This window comes from Salmo trutta, chromosome 28 (genome assembly GCF_901001165.1).
Source record: "Salmo trutta chromosome 28, fSalTru1.1, whole genome shotgun sequence".
NCBI lineage: Eukaryota > Metazoa > Chordata > Actinopteri > Salmoniformes > Salmonidae > Salmo > Salmo trutta.
The window spans coordinates 36589772-36608930 of record NC_042984.1 but is presented as its reverse complement, the minus strand read 5'-3'; the positions used below and the strand labels follow the sequence as shown (position 1 = coordinate 36608930).

The 19159-nt window shown below is 42.1% G+C and overlaps 1 protein-coding gene across 1 annotated transcript in view; it reads right to left on the bottom strand.

Annotated features, from left to right (window-relative positions):
- nup210 (nucleoporin 210) overlaps positions 1 to 19159 on the bottom strand; it is a 64909-nt gene that overhangs the window by 21295 nt on the left and 24455 nt on the right. The window contains exons 13-29 of the mRNA XM_029719854.1: positions 16749 to 16959; positions 15252 to 15397; positions 12850 to 13068; positions 12513 to 12686; positions 11279 to 11471; positions 11021 to 11127; positions 8769 to 8873; positions 7782 to 7883; positions 6911 to 7039; positions 6464 to 6591; positions 6121 to 6256; positions 5962 to 6024; positions 5310 to 5489; positions 5142 to 5222; positions 4859 to 4990; positions 4383 to 4541; positions 1580 to 1671 (exon numbers count right to left, since the gene is read on the bottom strand). Of these exons, the coding sequence (XP_029575714.1) occupies positions 1580 to 1671; positions 4383 to 4541; positions 4859 to 4990; positions 5142 to 5222; positions 5310 to 5489; positions 5962 to 6024; positions 6121 to 6256; positions 6464 to 6591; positions 6911 to 7039; positions 7782 to 7883; positions 8769 to 8873; positions 11021 to 11127; positions 11279 to 11471; positions 12513 to 12686; positions 12850 to 13068; positions 15252 to 15397; positions 16749 to 16959 (2357 nt within the window). The remainder of the gene's footprint in view (positions 1 to 1579; positions 1672 to 4382; positions 4542 to 4858; positions 4991 to 5141; positions 5223 to 5309; positions 5490 to 5961; positions 6025 to 6120; positions 6257 to 6463; positions 6592 to 6910; positions 7040 to 7781; positions 7884 to 8768; positions 8874 to 11020; positions 11128 to 11278; positions 11472 to 12512; positions 12687 to 12849; positions 13069 to 15251; positions 15398 to 16748; positions 16960 to 19159) is intronic.

Sequence of the window (19159 nt, the reverse complement as noted above, 5' to 3'; positions counted from 1 at the left end):
CACAAATTTCTTGTTAACAAACTATAGTTTTGGCAAGTCGGTTAAGACATCTAGTAATCTTTCCAACAATTGCTTACAGATTATTTCACTGATAATCACAATTATCAGTGATATTTCACTGTATCACAATTCCAGTGGGTCAGAAGTTTACATACACTAAATTGACTGTGCCTTTAAACAGCTTGGAATATTCCAGAGAAAATGTCATGGCTTGAGAAGCTTCTGATAGGCTAATTGAGATCATTTGAGTCAATTGGAGGTGTACCTGTGGATTTATTTCAAGGTCTACCTTCAAACTCAGTACCTCTTTGCTTGACATCATGGGAAAATCTAATAATATCAACCAAGACCTCAGAAAAAAAGTTGTAGACCTCCATAAGTCTGGTTCATCCTTGGAAGCAATTTCCAAATGCCTGAAGGTACCACATTCATCTGTACAAACAATAGTACACAAGTATAAACACCATGGGACCACACAGCCATCACACTGCTCAGGAAGGAGATGCGTTCTGTCTCCTAGAGATTAATGTACTGTGGTGCGAAAAGTGCAAATCAATCCCAGAACAACAGCAAAGGACCTTGTGAAGATGCTGGAGGAAACAGGTACAAAAGTATCTATATCCACAGTAAAATGAGTATATACCTATATCGACATAACCTGAAATGACCGCTCAGCAAGGTAGAAGCCACTGCTCCAAAACCACCATTAAAAAGCCAGACTACGGTTTACAGATGCACATTGGGACAAAGATCATACTTTGTGGAGAAATGTTCTCTGGTCTGATGAAACAAAAATAGAACTGTTTGGCCATAATGACCATCGTTGTGTTTGGAGGAAAAAGGAGGAATCTTGTTAGCCGAAGAACACCATCCCAACCGTGAAGCACGGGGGGGTAGGATGATGTTGTGGAGGTGCTTTGCTGCAGGAGGGACTGGTGCACTTCACAAAATAGATGGCTTCATGAGGAGGAAAATTATCTGGATATATTGAAGCAACATCTCAAGACATCAGTCAGGAAGTTAACGCTTGGTTCCAAATGGACAATGACCCCAAACATACTTCCAAAGTTGGCAAAATGGCTTAAGGACAACAAAGTCAAGGTATTGGAGTGGCCATCACAAAGCCCTGACCCCAATACCATAGAAAGTTCGTGGGCAGAACTGAAAAAGCATGTGCGAGCAAGGCGGTCTACAAACCTGACTCAGTTACACCAGCTCTGTCAGGAGGAATGGGCAAAAATTCACACAACTTATTGTGGGAAGATTGTGGAAGGCTACCCAAAACGTTTGACCCAAGTTAAACAATTTAAATGCAATGCTGCCAAATACTAATTGAGTGTATGTAAACTTCTGACCCACTGGGAATGTGATGAAAGAAATAAAATATGAAATAAATCATTCCCTCTACTATTATTCTGACATTTCACATTCTTAAAATAAAGTGGTGATCCTAACTGACCTAAGACAGGGAATCTTTACCAGGATTAAATGTCAGGAATTGTGAAAAACTGAGTTTAAATGTATTTGGCTAGGGTGTATGTAAACTTCCGACTTCAACTGTAGGTCCCTATTCCCTTACCGGTTAGTCTGGAGTATGAGCCCAGAGTTGGGAGCCATCAGTATCTCCTCAGCTTCCACAGCTGGATTAAGCATGTGCAGCTTGTCATAAACCTTGATCAAAGGGAAGAGTTGACGGTCTAATTAACTGGAGGTTTTTACCCATCCTTTGATGTTTGGGTCTTCGTGACACGACATAGTCTAATGCAGTTTGAAGCGGGATGCACACGACACGTCGCAGGCCAATCTGCCTTCTTATCACTCTACAAAGTTGGACTTTAAAAAGGAGAAGTTTGCTTTTTTACAACCAAATCTCTATTATTGATGTAAATGGCACGTTATAGAAGGGCCCAGAAACGCTTTTGAGCAATTTCACTTGTTTTTGAGAAACGTACCCCAACCACTTCCACCTCCTCGTACCCCAAACGTACCCCAACCACTTCCACTTCCTCGTTGTACAGTATGGGGGATCCGAAGAAACATGAACAAAGGCTCCAAAAACACCCAAATTCATCCTTGTACAAACTGAAACACTGTCAGTATAGTGATGCAGGTATTCAAAGGTCGTACACATGAAATGGTGTCATTACAAACTGCAGCGTTATATTCCAGTTTGTTTGCGAATCGAGCGATACCTCTCCGTCCATTCTAGCAGCAGGCTTCACAGAGAATGGAACAGCTGGTTAAGGGAAACAGCTCGAATCACACAAAATGGAATAACGTTGCGGATAAAGTTTGGAATCACACAATTTCATGTGTACAACATCAAAAGACCTGCATCACGACACAGATCCGTTTCTAAAATAACGTATCTGTGCGTTTTCGGGGACCCTGTACTGCACAACGAGAATGGAGGAAGTGAATCGCTGGTTGGATTAAGTAAAAAAGATAACTAGTGAAAAGGCATGTTTGCTCTTGCAGTGTTTGTTCACTTTCAGTTTGTTTTTAGGCGGAAGGTAACAGGAGAACAAGCGGAGGTCCATAAATAAGCACTATAAACTGAGTAGTCGTGTCATATATTTCTGAGACAGTGTGATCCAGCAACACAGAAAGACCAATCGTAATGCTGTGTCCGGGTATGAACCCTGAGAGGTACTGTGTTGTTGTAGTGGTAGTAGTATACCAATTTCTCAAATCCAGACCTCTAGGCCAGTAGTACTACCGATTTGCATTGTTAACCTTTAATAAAGGGACTGATCCAGACCGAGGACACCGGGAGATTGAGATCTCTGACCTATCAGTCAATTAACTACAAGGGAGAAGAAAAAAAACAGCAAACCTGGGATATGAGTTCCCCTGGCATATACAATACCAGTCAAAAGTTTGGAAACACCTACTCATTCAAAAGGTTTTTCTTTATTTTTAATATTTTCTACATTGTAGATAATCAAAATGATCATCAAAACTATGAAATCATGTAGTAACCAATTATTTTATTTTTTTTAAATACATTTGAGATTCTTCAAAATGGCCCTTTGCCTTGATGACAGCGTTGCATACTCTTGGCATTCTCTCAACCAGCTTCATGAGGTAGTCACCTGGAATGCATTTCAATTAACAGGTGTGCCTTGTTAAAAGTTCATTTGTGGAATTTATTTCCTTTATAATGCGTTTGACTCAATCAGTTGTGTTGTTACAAGGTAGGGGTGGTATACATAAGATAAGATAGCCATATTTGGTAAAAGATCAAGTCCATATTACGGCAAGAACAGGTCAAATAAGCTAAGACAAATGACAGTCCGTCATTATTTTAAGACATGAAGGTCAGTCAATGTGGAAAATGTCAAGAACTTTGAAAGTTTCTTCAAGTGCAGTTGCAAAAACCATCAAGCGCTATGATGAAACAGACTCTCATGAGGCCCGCCACAGGAAAGGAAGACCCAGAGTTACCTCTGCTGCAGAGGATAAGTTCATTAGAGTTACCAGCCTCAGAAATTGCAGCGAAAATAAATGCTTCACAGAGTTCAAGTAACAGACACATCTCAACATCAATTGTTCAGAGGAGAATTACTGAAGGACACCAATAATAAGAAGAGAATGGCTTGGGCCAAGAAACACGAGCAATGGACATTAACCTTGTGGAAATCTGTCCTTTGGCCTGGAGTCCAAAAGTGAGATTTTTGGTTCCAACCGCAGTGTTTTTGTGAGACGCAGAGTAGGTGAATGATCTCTGCATGTGTGGTTCCCACCATGAAGCATGGAGGAGGAGGGTGTGATGGTGCTTTGCTGGTGATACTGTCTGTGATTTATTTAGAATTCAAGTCACACTTAACCAGCATGGCTACCACAGCATTCGGCAGCAATACACCATCCCATCTGGTTTACACTTAGTGGGATCATCATTTATTTTTCAACAGGACAATGACCCAACACACCTCCAGGCTGTGTAAGGGCTATTTGACCAAGAGGAGAGTAATGGAGTGCTGAATCAGATGACCTGGACTCTACAATCACCCGATCTCAACCCAATTGAGATGGTTTGGGATGAGTTGGACCGCAGAATGAAGGAAAAGCAGCCAACAAGTACTCAGCATATGTGGGAACTCCTTCAAGACTGTAGGAAAATAATTCCAGTTAAAGCTGGTTGAGAGAATGCCAAGGGTGTGCAAAGCTGTCATCAAGGCAATGGGTTGCAACTTTGAAGAATCTCAAATATAAAATATATTTTGATTTGTTTAACACTTTTTGGTTACTATATGCTTCCATGTGTGTTATTTCATAGTTCTACAATGTAGAAAATAGTAAAAAATAAAGAAAAACCCTTGAATGAGTAGGTGTGTCCAAACTGTTGACTGGTACTGTAGGTGCCTGCATAAGTGTAGTACCTGAATCTGGAGTTCATCACTGAGCTCTAGTAGCTTCCTCTCCAGTTGTCCAGCCTTTGGGTCGGTGACTTTGAGCACCACCTTCAGCCCTGTCCTTCCTTTAGTCTTCCCTGTTACGCGCATAGCAAAGTTATGCTCTGACTGGAGCTGGAAAGAGGCCTACAAAGAGATAAGCATTTTAATCAGTGAATGAAAACAGAAATAGAGTTAGAAATGAGACAGTATAAATATCAGATGTTGTTTCTCTGGTGAAGGTGGAGTATCATTTTGTCCTAATTCAGTCACTCTGATACAAAGGATCATAAGAGCTCGAAACAAAATATCCAACTCATCTATAAATTAATCAAACCAGTTTTTCCACTACACCATTTATGGCTTATTATAGAATCAGTTGAAAACTAAAGTGCCTGTGGCCTTGAATGGAACCTTTGTCACTCATCAAGAAGAAAAACTCGAGATCAAACACTGGTTCCCACCTCGGCATGTCGTGATTGGAGTTCTAGGATGTCTCTCTTGGTGGTGGACCAATGGAAGGTGAGGCCAGGCAGGGTGTTGCCAAAGGAGAAGGGGGTCTGACTGCTGGTGAGCCCTATCACATACACAGGCATCTAGGAGAAGGGACAGGATGAGGCAACAAATCAGCTCACACGTCTGTAAGTCTTGATATTCACAATATAACGCATCTCACTTAGAGTGAAGTATGTCCTGTGGACACTGCCAGAGACCATTTGAGAATACAGTTAATTTATCATGTGTTACCTGTGTCCCAGTCTTCATTCTGGTGATAGGGGCCCGGATGCGAATGGCCCTCAATTGCACAACTTCAACCTCTACTTGATCCTGTTCATAGGAAACATCAGAATAGAAGTACATCACTTTCAATTGGTGAAAAACAGATGATGTACCGATGATGTACAGGTATTTTACCTGAGAGACAACAACAAGCTTCCCAGTCTCGGCATCGACAGCTTGAACCAGTCCTGTAACCGTGACGTTGCCAATGGCGACGCCCCTGACATGACCTATGTCGTTAACAGATGCCATCTCCTCATTGGCCATGGAGAAGAGGATGTTGGACTGGGGCTGTGGGCCTCCCTCGGATGTGATCTACAACATGGAGACGAGGTAAAGGGTGGTGTCTGTGTGTGTCATAAATATGGTAGACTATCAGTTTCACGTGACTGGCCCTGAGGATACTGACAGCGTGTTCAACTCTTGTCAATGTGGGGTCTTTAAATTTCTCAAGGCAATCAAATCATTTATGGTCTGTTAGAATAATCAACACTAGAGATTTGGAGATTAAATCAACAGGTTACTCACAGGGTGTGTGTATTTACAATTACTTAATATTCAGCAATTAAATAGCATGTGGAGAGCTTCACAAATGCAAAGAACACAAACGAGCTGTTGCTCAATGGGTAAGCTGGAAAGGCCTATTTTAAAGCGTATGGTGATTCAAATTATCTTCACAAAAGGAGATTCTCCAAACAAGACATCCTGTTTTATCAGTGTGGGGGACAGCAGGGGCAGAGACCAGAGTTTTCCCACAATAATCTGAACATGTAACAATCCAATGTACCTGCATCATGGCTCCGATTATCAGAGTCATTTTCCTGGGGATCAGTTTGAATGGTGGGAACACCTAGAAAGACCAAAACAAAAATGAATGTCTTTCAACACACAAAATATAACATCATTGGACAACATGTTTCAGTGAGTGTCATGAAAACCCTCCTACCTCTATTTGCTGAGGAGCAGATGCAATCTTCCTTCCAGTTTTGTCTACTAGCATAGCAGACACGCTGGTCTGTCCAATTGCTAAGCCTTTGACCAGGAAGATTGCCGTGTCCTTCTCTGAGGGATCTGAAAGTGCTCTGGGGAAAACACAACATGAATTGTGAACTCAATGTCTACTTTACTGAAACGTAGGCAAAATATACGTGCATGCAGGAGTAATTCCTATCCGTTTCTCCATTCCCAGTGGCACAGACAATGGCAATGTGATGGTGTTCATGTAATAATATCTGCTCTAAGAACAAAACTTTATACTTATATGATTCATTAATGTAACAGTAACTTACTGCAGAGAGATGATACCGGACGCTGCACTGAGTTTCAGATTCAAAAAGCGGAAATATTTGGCCAAAAAGGGCTTCTTGTTGTCATCCAGAACCCTGACATGGGCTTTCACAGATTTACCAATCTCCACCTGCAAGAAGCCAGTTCATGTTTTTTTAATATGACAAGCACTATTTTGGGCTCAAATTGCATTAGTCATTTGCATAAGTGTTTTGTATGTGTTTTTTTTACTAAGTAATCAAGCAGCTACACTCAAATTCAAGTTGGCTTTATTGCCATGAGAGGATCGAACCAACATTCACAGCATCTTAATCCTGTTTGTATGTATATATCCATTTCTTGAATACTTCACATAGTGAACAATACTTTCCTGTGGTTTCAGAAAACCACTGATACACAGCCTTTGGATCTCTGCCCTGCAGGATAAAGTATTGAGGCTGGCCACTTACCTTGTCAACCACTCGGACATAAACCTCCAGGATGTCTGAGATGTGGACCGTAGCCGTAGCAGGGGCTGGGAAGGCCAGGCAGAGGTCATGAACCATCACCTGCACTGTCCCCGGCTGGACTGGAAGCACCTAGAGCACATGGAGAGGCCACAGTGATGAAAGGGTTAATATGATGTTTTTGTTTTATGTTACAACACCTTTCTCAAGGCACACGAATGTTTCATCAATGCTGCATTCAGAGCATCATGTCAGCTACAATATTGTTAGAAAGCTGTCAGAGCAGCTCACAGATCACTGCAACTGTACATAGCCCATCTATAATTTAGCCCAAACAACTACCTCTTCCCCTACTGTATTTATTTATTTTGCTCCTCTGCACCCCATTATATCTATTTCTACTTTGCACTTTCTTCCACTACAAATCTACCATTCCAGTGTTTAACTTGCTATATTGTATTTACTTTGCCACCATGGATGGCCTTTTTTGCCTTTACCTCCCTTATCTCACCTCATTTGCTCACATTGTATATAGACTTATTTTTCTACTGTATTATTGACTGTAGGTTGGTTTTACTCCATGTGTAACTCTGTGTTGTTATATAAGTCAAACTGCTTTGCTTTATCTTGGCCAGGTCGCAGTTGGAAATGAGAACTTGTTCTCAACTTGCCTACCTGGTTAAATAAAAGGTGAAATAAATAAATAAAAAAGAAAGTAGGATGATAAGGGGCCAAGGGAGGTGTAGGAACTAAGACAGGTATACAACACATCATCACACATATATTTAACCATGGTATGCTAACCCTATACACTCAAAAGAGAATGGTAAGCTCAGCAGCATTGTCATTCTGAGTGTTCTGTGATTCTCCTCACCTCAGCAGATCCCTGGGCCTCCTGGTACACCACATTTGCTATCCCTCCAACACTGGTGTTGACAAAGAAATACCCAGAGCCCTCCCTCAGGGCTAGGTCAGCCTGAAGGATAGACAACAGGAGAAGCCATGGATGAAAGCATGACACCACAATGGACAAGATGACAAAGAAGCAGTCAAGGCCCATCACAATATCAGCTGAAAGGTACATGTTTTTCACATCATGGGCCACAAGTAATTATTTGTAATAATAGTGAGAATCCATGCAGCAGAATTTATCAGCCATGCTGAGTGGGCCACCTGTGTGTAATATATCAGCCAGGCCAGTGGGCCACCTGTGTGTAATATTTCAAGTAGAGCTGGGCAATATATAAAAAGCAATCCATATCACAATAAATTGAACGATTGGTGCACATTAATGTTATAAACCTAAGTAAAAAAAGAAATAACTCCTACTACTACTTTCAATGTTGTAGCTATCAATTGTCCCATCAACCACCATATTAGCAAACTTATTTCATTTCAAACTTCACATTTCTCTAGTAGGGCCCTAGAGGTTATTTATCGTAATGAACGATATCAGCAAAATGTCTACGATAAGTGGTCGGTTTGGTCGGTGTCTATAATTTTTCGGTTTATCGCCCCAGCTCTAATTTCAAGGCATCATAATCCAGTGCTATCGGCTAGTTGGGATCTGTGAGCAGTCAGTGATACAGAGGGAGACTGAATGAGGGGGTTACATGGCAGGTAGTGACCTCAGTAAGAAGATTACAGTGTGAGGCAGGTCAACGGTCAGACAGGATTAAGATACAGTAGTAGTGGTGCCCAGTGAGGGAAGACTATAGGACCATAGAAATGGGATACACGGAACAGATATTACCTTTGACAGCGACAGTGAAGGATGGGTCACATTGTATTCTGTCAGCTCTATGCCATACATTTCTATCTGTAACACTACTGAACATTTCACACAGGCTCCAGTTCTTACCCGCACGTCAGGGTGGTTGTATATGGTGACAGCTTCAGGACTGACGGTTACGTCTTCCACCAATAGGAGTTCCAGGGTGGCTGAGACAGCGGTCAGAGGATCAAACTGACAGAAAGAGGGAGAGATAAAACAGGATGGGTGCCATGGTTACAGGTGTCAGAGTGACACCAAGATGAGATTACCCTACATGGCAGTGTTCTTAAAAAGTTGAGTTCTGTGGTTAAGGTCAAGTGAAATCATAGGGGAAGTCTTAGTATCATTGGCAAAATTAAATGCTGTAATTTAGTATTTGTGACCCGTTTCAAGAAACTAGGCCTATGTCGCACGTCACTACTTCACAGGAGAGGCATTTGAACAATTTTTTTTAAATAAAATGTTTTTTTTGTTGTTTTTGCAGAAATGCCTCCGGGAACATGTAAACTTTCATGTGCCTTAATAACAAACTTGTATTCCATCTGTAAATATTAATGAAATTGTTACATTTCGAGGGTTGGTTTAGCCATGGAAAAATACAGGAACCTTCCCTCTAGCCATGATTGGTTGAGATAATGGATGGGCTGGACAAGTAGCATGCTTCTGTCTAACATGAGCAGCTCAGTATGTGTGGATAATCCATTCTACTGCAGCTTTTTTTGAAAGATATCATGAAGAACTGAAAACATTTTTCTACTTCTCTCAACATCGCTGCCCTGAAGGTAATAGTGCCCTTGACAAAGCTCAGTGGGAAAAAGTTGTGATGGACTACTTTCTAGAGGATGATTCTGCCATGCTGACTCTGAAAATGAATCAGACAATGAGGAAATCCCTGATTTACGTAAAAACATTTGAATTGAACCAGACATGGTAGAGTCTTCTGATGACAATGGTTGGGAAGAAACGGTGTCGTTGTCATGGAAGAAGTTGACCGAGTTTTGAAATCAGTGTAATGCCCGTTGGAAGCAGAGAGATGATTGCCAAATGCGGAGAGAGTTCAAAAAGAGAACAGAAAGAAGACTGTTGTATAAAACACTGGTGTCCGGATTACATCTTCAAACTAAGGGCAACCATCACATCCATGACAGAGAGAGAAGCGTTCATCCATGTATACGGGTAGGAGTCTAGCTACATTTTCAGATGTTATAAGTTTCTAATTTTGCCAGAAAGTCATTTTCATTGCAAGTTAATGCGTACTGTTAGCAAGCTGGCTCGCTAGCTAATGTTACGTGTATGATCTGTGTAGTAATAGTATTTGTATCTCTGAAACCATTTGCATTGCTAGTAATAGCCTAATGTTAGCTAGCTAGCTAACATTGAACCTAGTTGGTTAGCTGTAGCTACCTGCAGAGCCATGCGTGGTAGTATTGCCGTGTTCAAAATACCTGGGAAATCCGAAAAATACGAGGTCAAATCCTCACTTCAGTGATCTTCAGGTCGGAGCTCTAGAAAGAGGCCCGAGTTGGAATTTCAAGTTGGACGACCATTCAAATAAATGTTTCCCCAGTTGGAGCTAGTTTTTTCCGAGTTCCCAGTTGAATGCACTGAAGTCGGAAGTCAGATATTTTCGACTTCCCAGTAGTTTTGAACGCGGCATTAGATTTCAGATATTAGTTCATTGTTTCGCTAGCTAGCTACATGTCTAAACAAAAGAGACGATAATGTGAATAACATGACCTGCATCAAAGTCCAATTAGGATATAGACCAAGGACTAGATAAAATGTATTTTTTACTACTACATTCACACTGTGAATCCTTAAAAGAGATGTGTGGGGCTAAGGCTTAAGAGGGTGCGAACAATGCTAAATGTGTGTAGACAAATTAGAGCTCTCCGGTATGTGTAACAAAACATTCACGGGCCATTTTCTCAAAAGTGGGGTTACAAGTTTAACAAATTTCAAAGCAGAATTATTTCCCCATTGTTCCTCAACTGCAGTGTATGATATACAATTTCCTAGCTCAGAGTCTCTACTTTCATCCAATGTCAAATTTTACTACATAGGACCGAATCCAGGTGGTGGGTCACATCTGTACAGTTCTTGAAGATCTGACTTTCGGCTCTCATGTCTTGTGTTGCTATAGCAACCTCTAAGCTGATGAAATGTTTATTTTCTGTGGTCACAGGCCACCACACACACTCAGCCAACAGCATCCTGCCTGCCAGTCATAGGAAGTGAAAAACCTGCAAATGTTCACAATGGCTCTCAAAATGGTGGCTTGTCTACTTACGTAAGGTAAATGTGATGTTTCTCTGCTAAAGGTTATGTTTCTGTCTTACCGGACTGAGAACCTTAGCAGCCTTGAGGTGTGGGACCTGGTAACTCAGAGCTGTTACTGTGATAGCAGCAGTCCCAGACTGGTGGTGGACAAGGACCGTCTGACGACCTGACACACAAGAGGACATTTCTGTTGGACAAAACTGTTGAAATTGCCTTCAAAAACATCTGGTATTATACCTGGTTTCACCTGGTATTAGACCAAAGAATAAAAATCAAATCAAGCAAGAATACCATCATGAGGAATATCAAAATTATACCATGAAGTTTCTTCTGTTTGTTGCTGTCCTGCAGTAATTCCAGCTCCATAGGCATGGTGGGTTCGATACTGGCCAAGGACACCTTGGTCGACTCCCAGATGATACTCAGAGAGCTGAAGTTGTCAAACTTCCTGCCTTGCTGGTCAAAGGCAGCCAGGTCCAGCACAGGGTTGCGGTAGTTTGAGACAGGCACCTGCAACAAATAATGTTACACAGTTCTTCCAACGCACCATTTCTTTCTAAATTAAACTGACAGGGAGGAAGACATTCAATTCAATACAACTTTATTTATCCCCCCAGGTGCAAATAAGAAAGGCAGAACGGCAAACTTGACATGATCTTATGTCTTTAGTTGTCCCCCACAATGATATTGGGGAGGGGAATGTGGATCTGTCTCCGTCCGTTAGTATGTTCGTTCTTACGTTAGTCACACGCGATCGCTCAAAACAGCACTGGCCCGATTTTGAAGAAACTTAGGTGAATGATGCGTCTTGCCATAGAGATCAGGCATTTACAAAATGACACTGATTGGCCAGATGGTGGCGCTATTACAAGAGATTGAAATTGAAAAAGCAAACTTTGAAAGGTCACGCACCTCACCGAGTTTGACCGAAGTCATGAAATTTGGTACATAAGTCTCTCCTTACAAGGAACAAAATTTGCCTCAGGGACCCATAAAGGTTGCCATGATGGATTTTCCACCATTTAGAATTTTGTGAAAAACACGCTACTCTTCTGACACCGAATGACCAATTTGCTGTGTGGCATCTATGGACAAAGGTCTACATTTTCCAGACTAGTACCTAAAACAACATGGCTGCTATTGACCAATAAACATTTACGTGGTCTGGAACGTAAATGCATATAAAATCAGTCAAGAATATTTGTATAGTAACCACATTTGGTACACATGTAGCAAACACTGTCAAGACTCAATATATGCAAGAATATTCATATCGACCTCACGTGGTGCTATAACAGGCACATGTTTAGATCACTTGATCTATTTGACTCTGGGATATGAGTCTAGCTAACCCACACGATATCTCAGCAACCACTAGCCCAATTTTTACTCAACTTGGGTGAATGATGCGTCTTGCCATAGAGATCACTTAATACATCATTTGTGAGGGACGACATGTTTACCGTTGCCGCCGCCTTTTGTGTAGCCAGCTCCTGTGCCAAGTGTGTTTGTATGTGTGCTGTGTGAACACTGCCCTTTTATTTTTCTCACCAGTTGTTTGTTCTGCTGCAGCAGAGGGCAGGTAAGGTCCAGTTGGGGACTTGTGTACACAGGGACCAAGGTGAGGCGAGAGGGAGGGGCGCACACAAACATCACCACTGCTGGCTCCACCGCAGGATAGGGATTGGTCAGACTAGGCTGGTTCCCCACAGTAAGTGCCAATACCTGGAGAGGTAGTTATAACACGCTTATTACCTGTTCATAACACACGTATTACCGTTTGTAACAAAGCATTTCATCTACAGTGCATCTTCAAGAGCTAGAACGTTTTTTAAAGCCTAGGGCCATATTCAGTAGGTGCTGAACAAGGAAAAGCCCATTCCCTCACCTGTTCTCCCTGGGCTCTACAGGTGGCTCTGACCCAGTGTCGGAGGTAGCTGCGGGAGGTGGGCCCGGTCAGAGCCAGGCTAACACTGTTCTCATCCTCAGCCTTTAGGTTCCGGAAGAACTTGGAGGGTTCTAGGACCCAGGGTTTGGGCCCACCCTCAAAAAGCATGTCCTTAGAGGAGCCCAGGGTCACCAAGGCAACAGAGGCAGGGTCCACAGCCTGCACATGACAACATGTAGAGCATGTACAGGTTTGTGAATGGAGAAGTGGCATACTGTATTTTGTAGAGTCAAATTATATTTGATGAAGAACATTTACTGCTTATTTTTTGTTAGATGTTTTCTGGATAAAGCTCTCAGGTTTGACACTGTTAATCCTAAAATGGTTCAACTTCAGGAGGTTTTTAAATAAGAAAATAACACATGAATGTGTTCAAGTGAGACAGCCAAACTAGGTCAAGCACGTAGACAGACAACGTGGTAAAAGGTTGGTAAGGTAAATGCTACAGTAGCTATTTGAAGGGAGCATAAACTCCCAGAGTCCTTCTAAGAGAAAGAGTAACGACAAGTCTGGCTCACTCATTAGAAGCTTATCTTAACGTCCTAAAATAAAATAATTTCCTGGTAGTGTACCAAAGAGCACTGTCTTACCATGCACTTGTGCTAATGGGATGAAAACCCATGGTCATGGAAGAGAAGATGCATGACAAAATGATCCATGCATGAGAATGGAGATGCCTCTCTGCTTTACATAAATTGTCCATTCTAAGGGCCGAGTTGACATCAATTCCATTACAGTGAAGTACTTGAGCCAAAGCAGCAAGAGAAAACAAAATCAGTGTATTGAGTGCATGAGGGCATAATTAAAAACGCACAAAACACTGACGAAACCCAGGAGGTAATTTAACATTAGCTGATCCTTGCACTTCTGCCCTGATCGCAGAGAAAAAGTGTGTGTTGTGAAAGTATGTGTGTGTCTGTGTGTTGAAAGGCGCCCGCATACTGGTTCGGTTTTCTCCTAGCAGCTAAGCGAACGTCTGTGCCTCGCATAATCCCTTAAAAGACCTTCGCTTGAAAAACGAGATATTATGTTAATATTACTGTTTGTCCCTCTTGAGACGCCATAGCAACATCATACCCAGTATACACTTCCTCAAATTAGTCAGAATTAATCTAAGATAAATAAACAAAATCTGTAATGTTTTTGAGGTCTTAGTCGCATAATTTTACATTTAACTAAGATGTTTGGTGCAGTAAGTTAATGACAAACACTTCATTGAAGAACCACATCCATAGTTCCCACTACTATGAGGAGTACTGTTGACCAATCACCGACGAAGGGGCGTACATCACTGGGGCCGAGCTCCCTGCCATCCAGGACCTCTATACCAGGCGGTGTCAGAGGAAGGCCCTAAAAATTGTCAGACTCCAGCCATAGACTGCTCTCTCTGCTACTGCATGGCAAACGGTACCGATATGCCAAGTTTGGAACCAACAGGACCCTGAACAGCTTCAACCCCCAAGCTATGACTGCTAAATAGTTAGTTAAATAGTTAACCAAATAGCTACCTGGACTATCTGCAATTGACCCTTTTTGCACAAACTTTTTGACTCATCACATACGCTGCTGCTACTGTTTACTATCTGTCACTTTATTGCTAGTTATAGGTACATATTTACCTCAACTACCTCATACCCTGCATATCACCTCGGTACAGGTACCCCTTGTATATAGCCAACTTATCGTTACTCATTGTGTATCTATTATTACGTGTTTTACTTTTCTATTATTTATCTCCTTTCTCTCTGCACTGTTGGGAAGGGCCCTTAAGTAAGCATTTGTTTTACTGTTAGTCTACAACTGTTGTTTACGAAGCATGTGATTAATAAAATTGTATTCGAATTTACTTCCGCTACTGAACTTAGACTTCCCTTAAGAAAATGTTAGGTGTGCGAACAGCAACAACAAAAAAAACGTGCCTAAGACCAAAACGAACAAAAAAAGACAACATTTCGGCATAATATAGGCGCAAACTGTTCCGACTGGGAAGCATGCGACAGGCTTTAGCGCAAGTGTGTGCGTGTCCCAATCTTCTGCTAATTAAGAGAAAGGCTTTTCTGCTCTGGGGAGAGTTGGCTGGGAGAGTAGTGAGTGAGTGAGTGAAGATCACTGAGCAGATTTTAGATAGCATCACAACAAAGAGCACAGGAAAAGGACAACTCATCAGGGTGTGTAGGGGTTAAAAACAAGCTTTACAAATCAACACAAAGATACAAAACGACTTCAATCTCAAGTCTCTTTTTGTGCTTTGACCGGGAAAGAGGTTAAAGTAGACCAATATGAAATGAACATGTGTGAATTAGGCCATGCCTTAAGGTACAGGTAGGGGGGCATGGACTCACTCTGAGTGGTGGGTAGGCAGCAATGGTGATCTTGGTGCTGAGGTGGACGTTGCCGTGGGTGTAGCTGACCGTCAGGGTTGTGTATCCTGGGGCAAGAGCCTGGGCCCGTACCCCACTGCAGTGGTCCTGCCCTGGAGCCAACCTACCTGTATTTGTATTTGTATTTATTACGGATCCCCATTAGCTGCTGCCGAAGCAACAGCTACTCTTCCTGGGGTCCAGCAAAATTAAGGCTATTTATACAATTTTAAAACATTACAATACATTCACAGATTTCACAACACACTGTGTGCCATCAGGCCCCTACTTCACCACTACATGACTAAATCCATGTGTATGTATAGTGTGTATGTTATTGCGTGTGTGTGTGCCAATGTTTGTGTTGCTTCACAGTCCCCGCAGTCCCATAAGGTGTTTTTTTATCAGATTTTTAAATCTAATGTTACTGCTTGCTTCAGTTACTTGATGTGGAATAGAGTTCCATGTAGTCATGGCTCTATGTAGTACTGCGTGCCTCCCATTTCCTCTCATAAATAAAAGTAGTGATGAAGTCAATCTCTCCTCCACTTTCAGCCAGGAGAGATTGACATGCATAATATTAATATTAGCTCTCTCCATTCATGCTGCCCTGTTCTGAGCCAATTGCAATTTTTTGTGCCACCTGACCACAACTGAACAGTAGTCAAGGTGCAACAAAACTAGGGCCTGTAGGACCTGCCTTGTTGATAGTGCTCTTAAGCAGGCAGAGCATCACTTTATTATAGACAGACTTCTTCCCATTTTAGCTACTATTGCATCAATATGTTTTGACCATCACAGTTTACAATCTAGTGTTACTCAGTTTATTCATCTCAACTTGCTCAATTCCCACATTATTTATTACAATATTTAGTTGAGATTTAGGGTTTAGTGAGTGTTTTTTTCCTAATACAATACTTTTAGTTTTAGAAATATTTACAAGGGGCCTAAACATCTACCCTGGGGAATTTCTGATTCTAACTGAATTATATTTGATAGGCTTCCATTAAAGAACACCATCTGTGTTCTGTTAGACAAATAACTCTTTATCCACATTATAGCAAGGGGTGTAAAGCCATAAGACATACGTTTTTCCAGCAGTAGGCTATAATCAATAATGTCAAAACCTGCACTGAAGTCTAACACCTGTAGGGAGGGAGAGAGACAGACAGAGACATACGGCTGCAATCCGGCCCTAGAGGACAACAAAGTCTACCTGTTTTCATACACATCTTACTCAACACAGACACACAACAGACAATAAGATGCTTCAAATCCAAGGCTAGTAATCAAATGTAAGTGGTGGATCTTATGCTCCTCTGTGGATCAAGGGAAATTAAAACCGTATTGCCAATCTGAGGACATAAAAGTTGAACACTACAGAGGGTCTTTTTGAAGGCTCTGCCCCCAAGCTAGGTAAAGTATTGTCAGGGTTTTAACTGCAGGTTTTTATGCGCAGAGTATGGGGGAATGCCTCACCCTCCAGCAGCTGGAACACTCCCTGGGTCTCCTCCTCCACCTGCAGGTCAAAGTGACTGCAGTCGCTCAGCATCACCCGCTGCTCCACTCCCCACTTTCCCCCCTCCCCTAGCAAGCCAAAGATCCGGAGGGGCAGCTCCAGCACCAGCCCCACACGGGCCTCCACCGGGCAGGGAGAGAAGTCCATCCCCACGGGCTCTACCACATACACCTGGGGGTAGGGGATAGAAGGACAGTGAGACATGTCAGCTGAAGTCCAGACAATGGTAACAGTTCTTGTAAAATGTTTCAATGGACTTGTTTAACTATTTTAATTGACGTAACGTTCTTCCAAACATTATATACTAACCAGTACAGTTTTAATATCAGTTCAAAAAGACGTAAGATATGTTTGTTTATTTATTTTATTTTTACAGGGACAGTGCACATTAATCAACGTTTCAGTAAAAGTGCCGGTTTTAGCCAGCCGGCTAATTTTCAACCGCAGTCCCTGGGCAGGTTATTAAAAACAATTACAATATAGACAATCATTGAACAGTGAGCACACGCAGAGTAACATAGGACAAGCAAGATGTAGCATACAGACAGAGCAACAGAACAAAAAGCAACAAGACAAAATCCATAAAAACAACAAAGTGTTTTCACACCTCACAAGCTACAGACAACATGGAAAGCGGCAATACACAGCTAGGGATTGTTCACAAATCTGATTGACCTTTAGCCATGTCTTCATGCATTTTGTGAAAGTGTGATATGTGTTGCAGTTATGTGTGTCTGATGGCAGTGTATTCCAGACATGGGACGCTCTCACAGAGAAAGCGGATTTATTAAAGGTGCTTTTCCTTAAGGGAACTATACAGTCACCTCTCATGGCAGACCTTGTGGATCTGCTGCCATATGTTTGGGTTTTCTGTTTAACAAAAATACTGAGTGGAGGGGGAGCTAGGCCATTTAGGATCTTGAATACAAGACATGCGTCGGTGTATTGCACAAGACTTTCCCAACTCAGGAGCTCATGATTTCTGAGGATGTAACAGTGATGATGGCTATTGGGCTTCCTATCGAGCACTTTGAGAGCCTGTTTGAAGACAGACTGAATAGGTTTTAATGTTGTATAGCAAGCTTGGGCCCAACTAGTCAAGCAGTATGTTAAGTGGGGGAGTATCATCGATTTGAAGTACAGTCTTGCTACCTCTGTGGTCAAACAATTTCGTATAAATCGGAAATTAGCTAGGTTGAATTTGGTTATTTGAATGACCTTTTTCACATGCTTTTTAAAAGAGAGGTTGGAATCAAGTATGATGCCAAGGTACTTAAAATCAGATACCACCTGGAGCTTCTCCCCTGACACAGACATCTGGCTCAGTAGCATCTGTTGCCCTCTTTGTGAAGAACATGCAAACAGTTTTTTTCACATTGAGATGCAAACACGAGTCACTGAGCCACTTTGTAACCTGGACCATTACAGTAGTGAGTTCTTGTGCAGCTTGTTGTTTGTTCTTTGCATGCACATATATCACTGTGTCATCTGCATACATTTGAACTTCAGACCCAGTGCAGACAGAAGGCAGATCATTAATGTACAGGCTGAAAAGGAGGGGCCCCAGTATTGACCCTTGGGGCACGCCCACATCATAGCTAAGAGTGGGCGACAGCTCATTGCTCACTCTGACACACTGAGTTCTGCCTTCAAGGTATGATTTCATCCATCTCAAAGCATCGGGGGAAAAGTTGAACTTGGACAATTTTGTGATGAGAATCTCATGGTTAACAGTATCGAAAGCCTTCCTTAGGTCCAGAAACACAGCCCCAACAACGCCCCCTTTGTCCATCTTGGACTTCACATTTTCCAGAAGAAAGCCGTTTCTGTGGAGTGATTCGCTCTGAAGCCAAACTGCATGGAGTGTAATGTGAAGGGGCTGTTGTTGAGGTGGGAAATCAGTTGTTCTGCTACACACTTTTCAACAACCTTCGACACTACAGGTAGTATACTAATGGGCCTGTAGTTACTCACGTCAGCAGGGTCGCCCGATTTAAAGATGGCCGTTATTATGGCTGACTTCCATACCCTTGGAAACACCCCCAGACCAATAGATGTGTTGGTGACCTTAGTAATGGGGCCAATGAGTGACTCTGTAGTTTTTAAGAAAGGTAGAGTCCTGCCCAAACACATCTTTGGATTTAGAGTTCTTTAGTGAGCTAATCACCTTGTTCACCTTTGACTCAGAAATCTCCCTTAGGTTGAGCGTCATTCACTAGCACTGAGCCCAAGAAACCAGTGGAGGGGTTCTGTGTCAGTACCTTGAGAGAGTCAATAAAGTACGAATTGAAGGCTATTGCCATTTCGACTGCATCCTGTGTTAGATTGTTATTCACCATGATTTCTAGTCTTTTTGCATTATTACTATGGT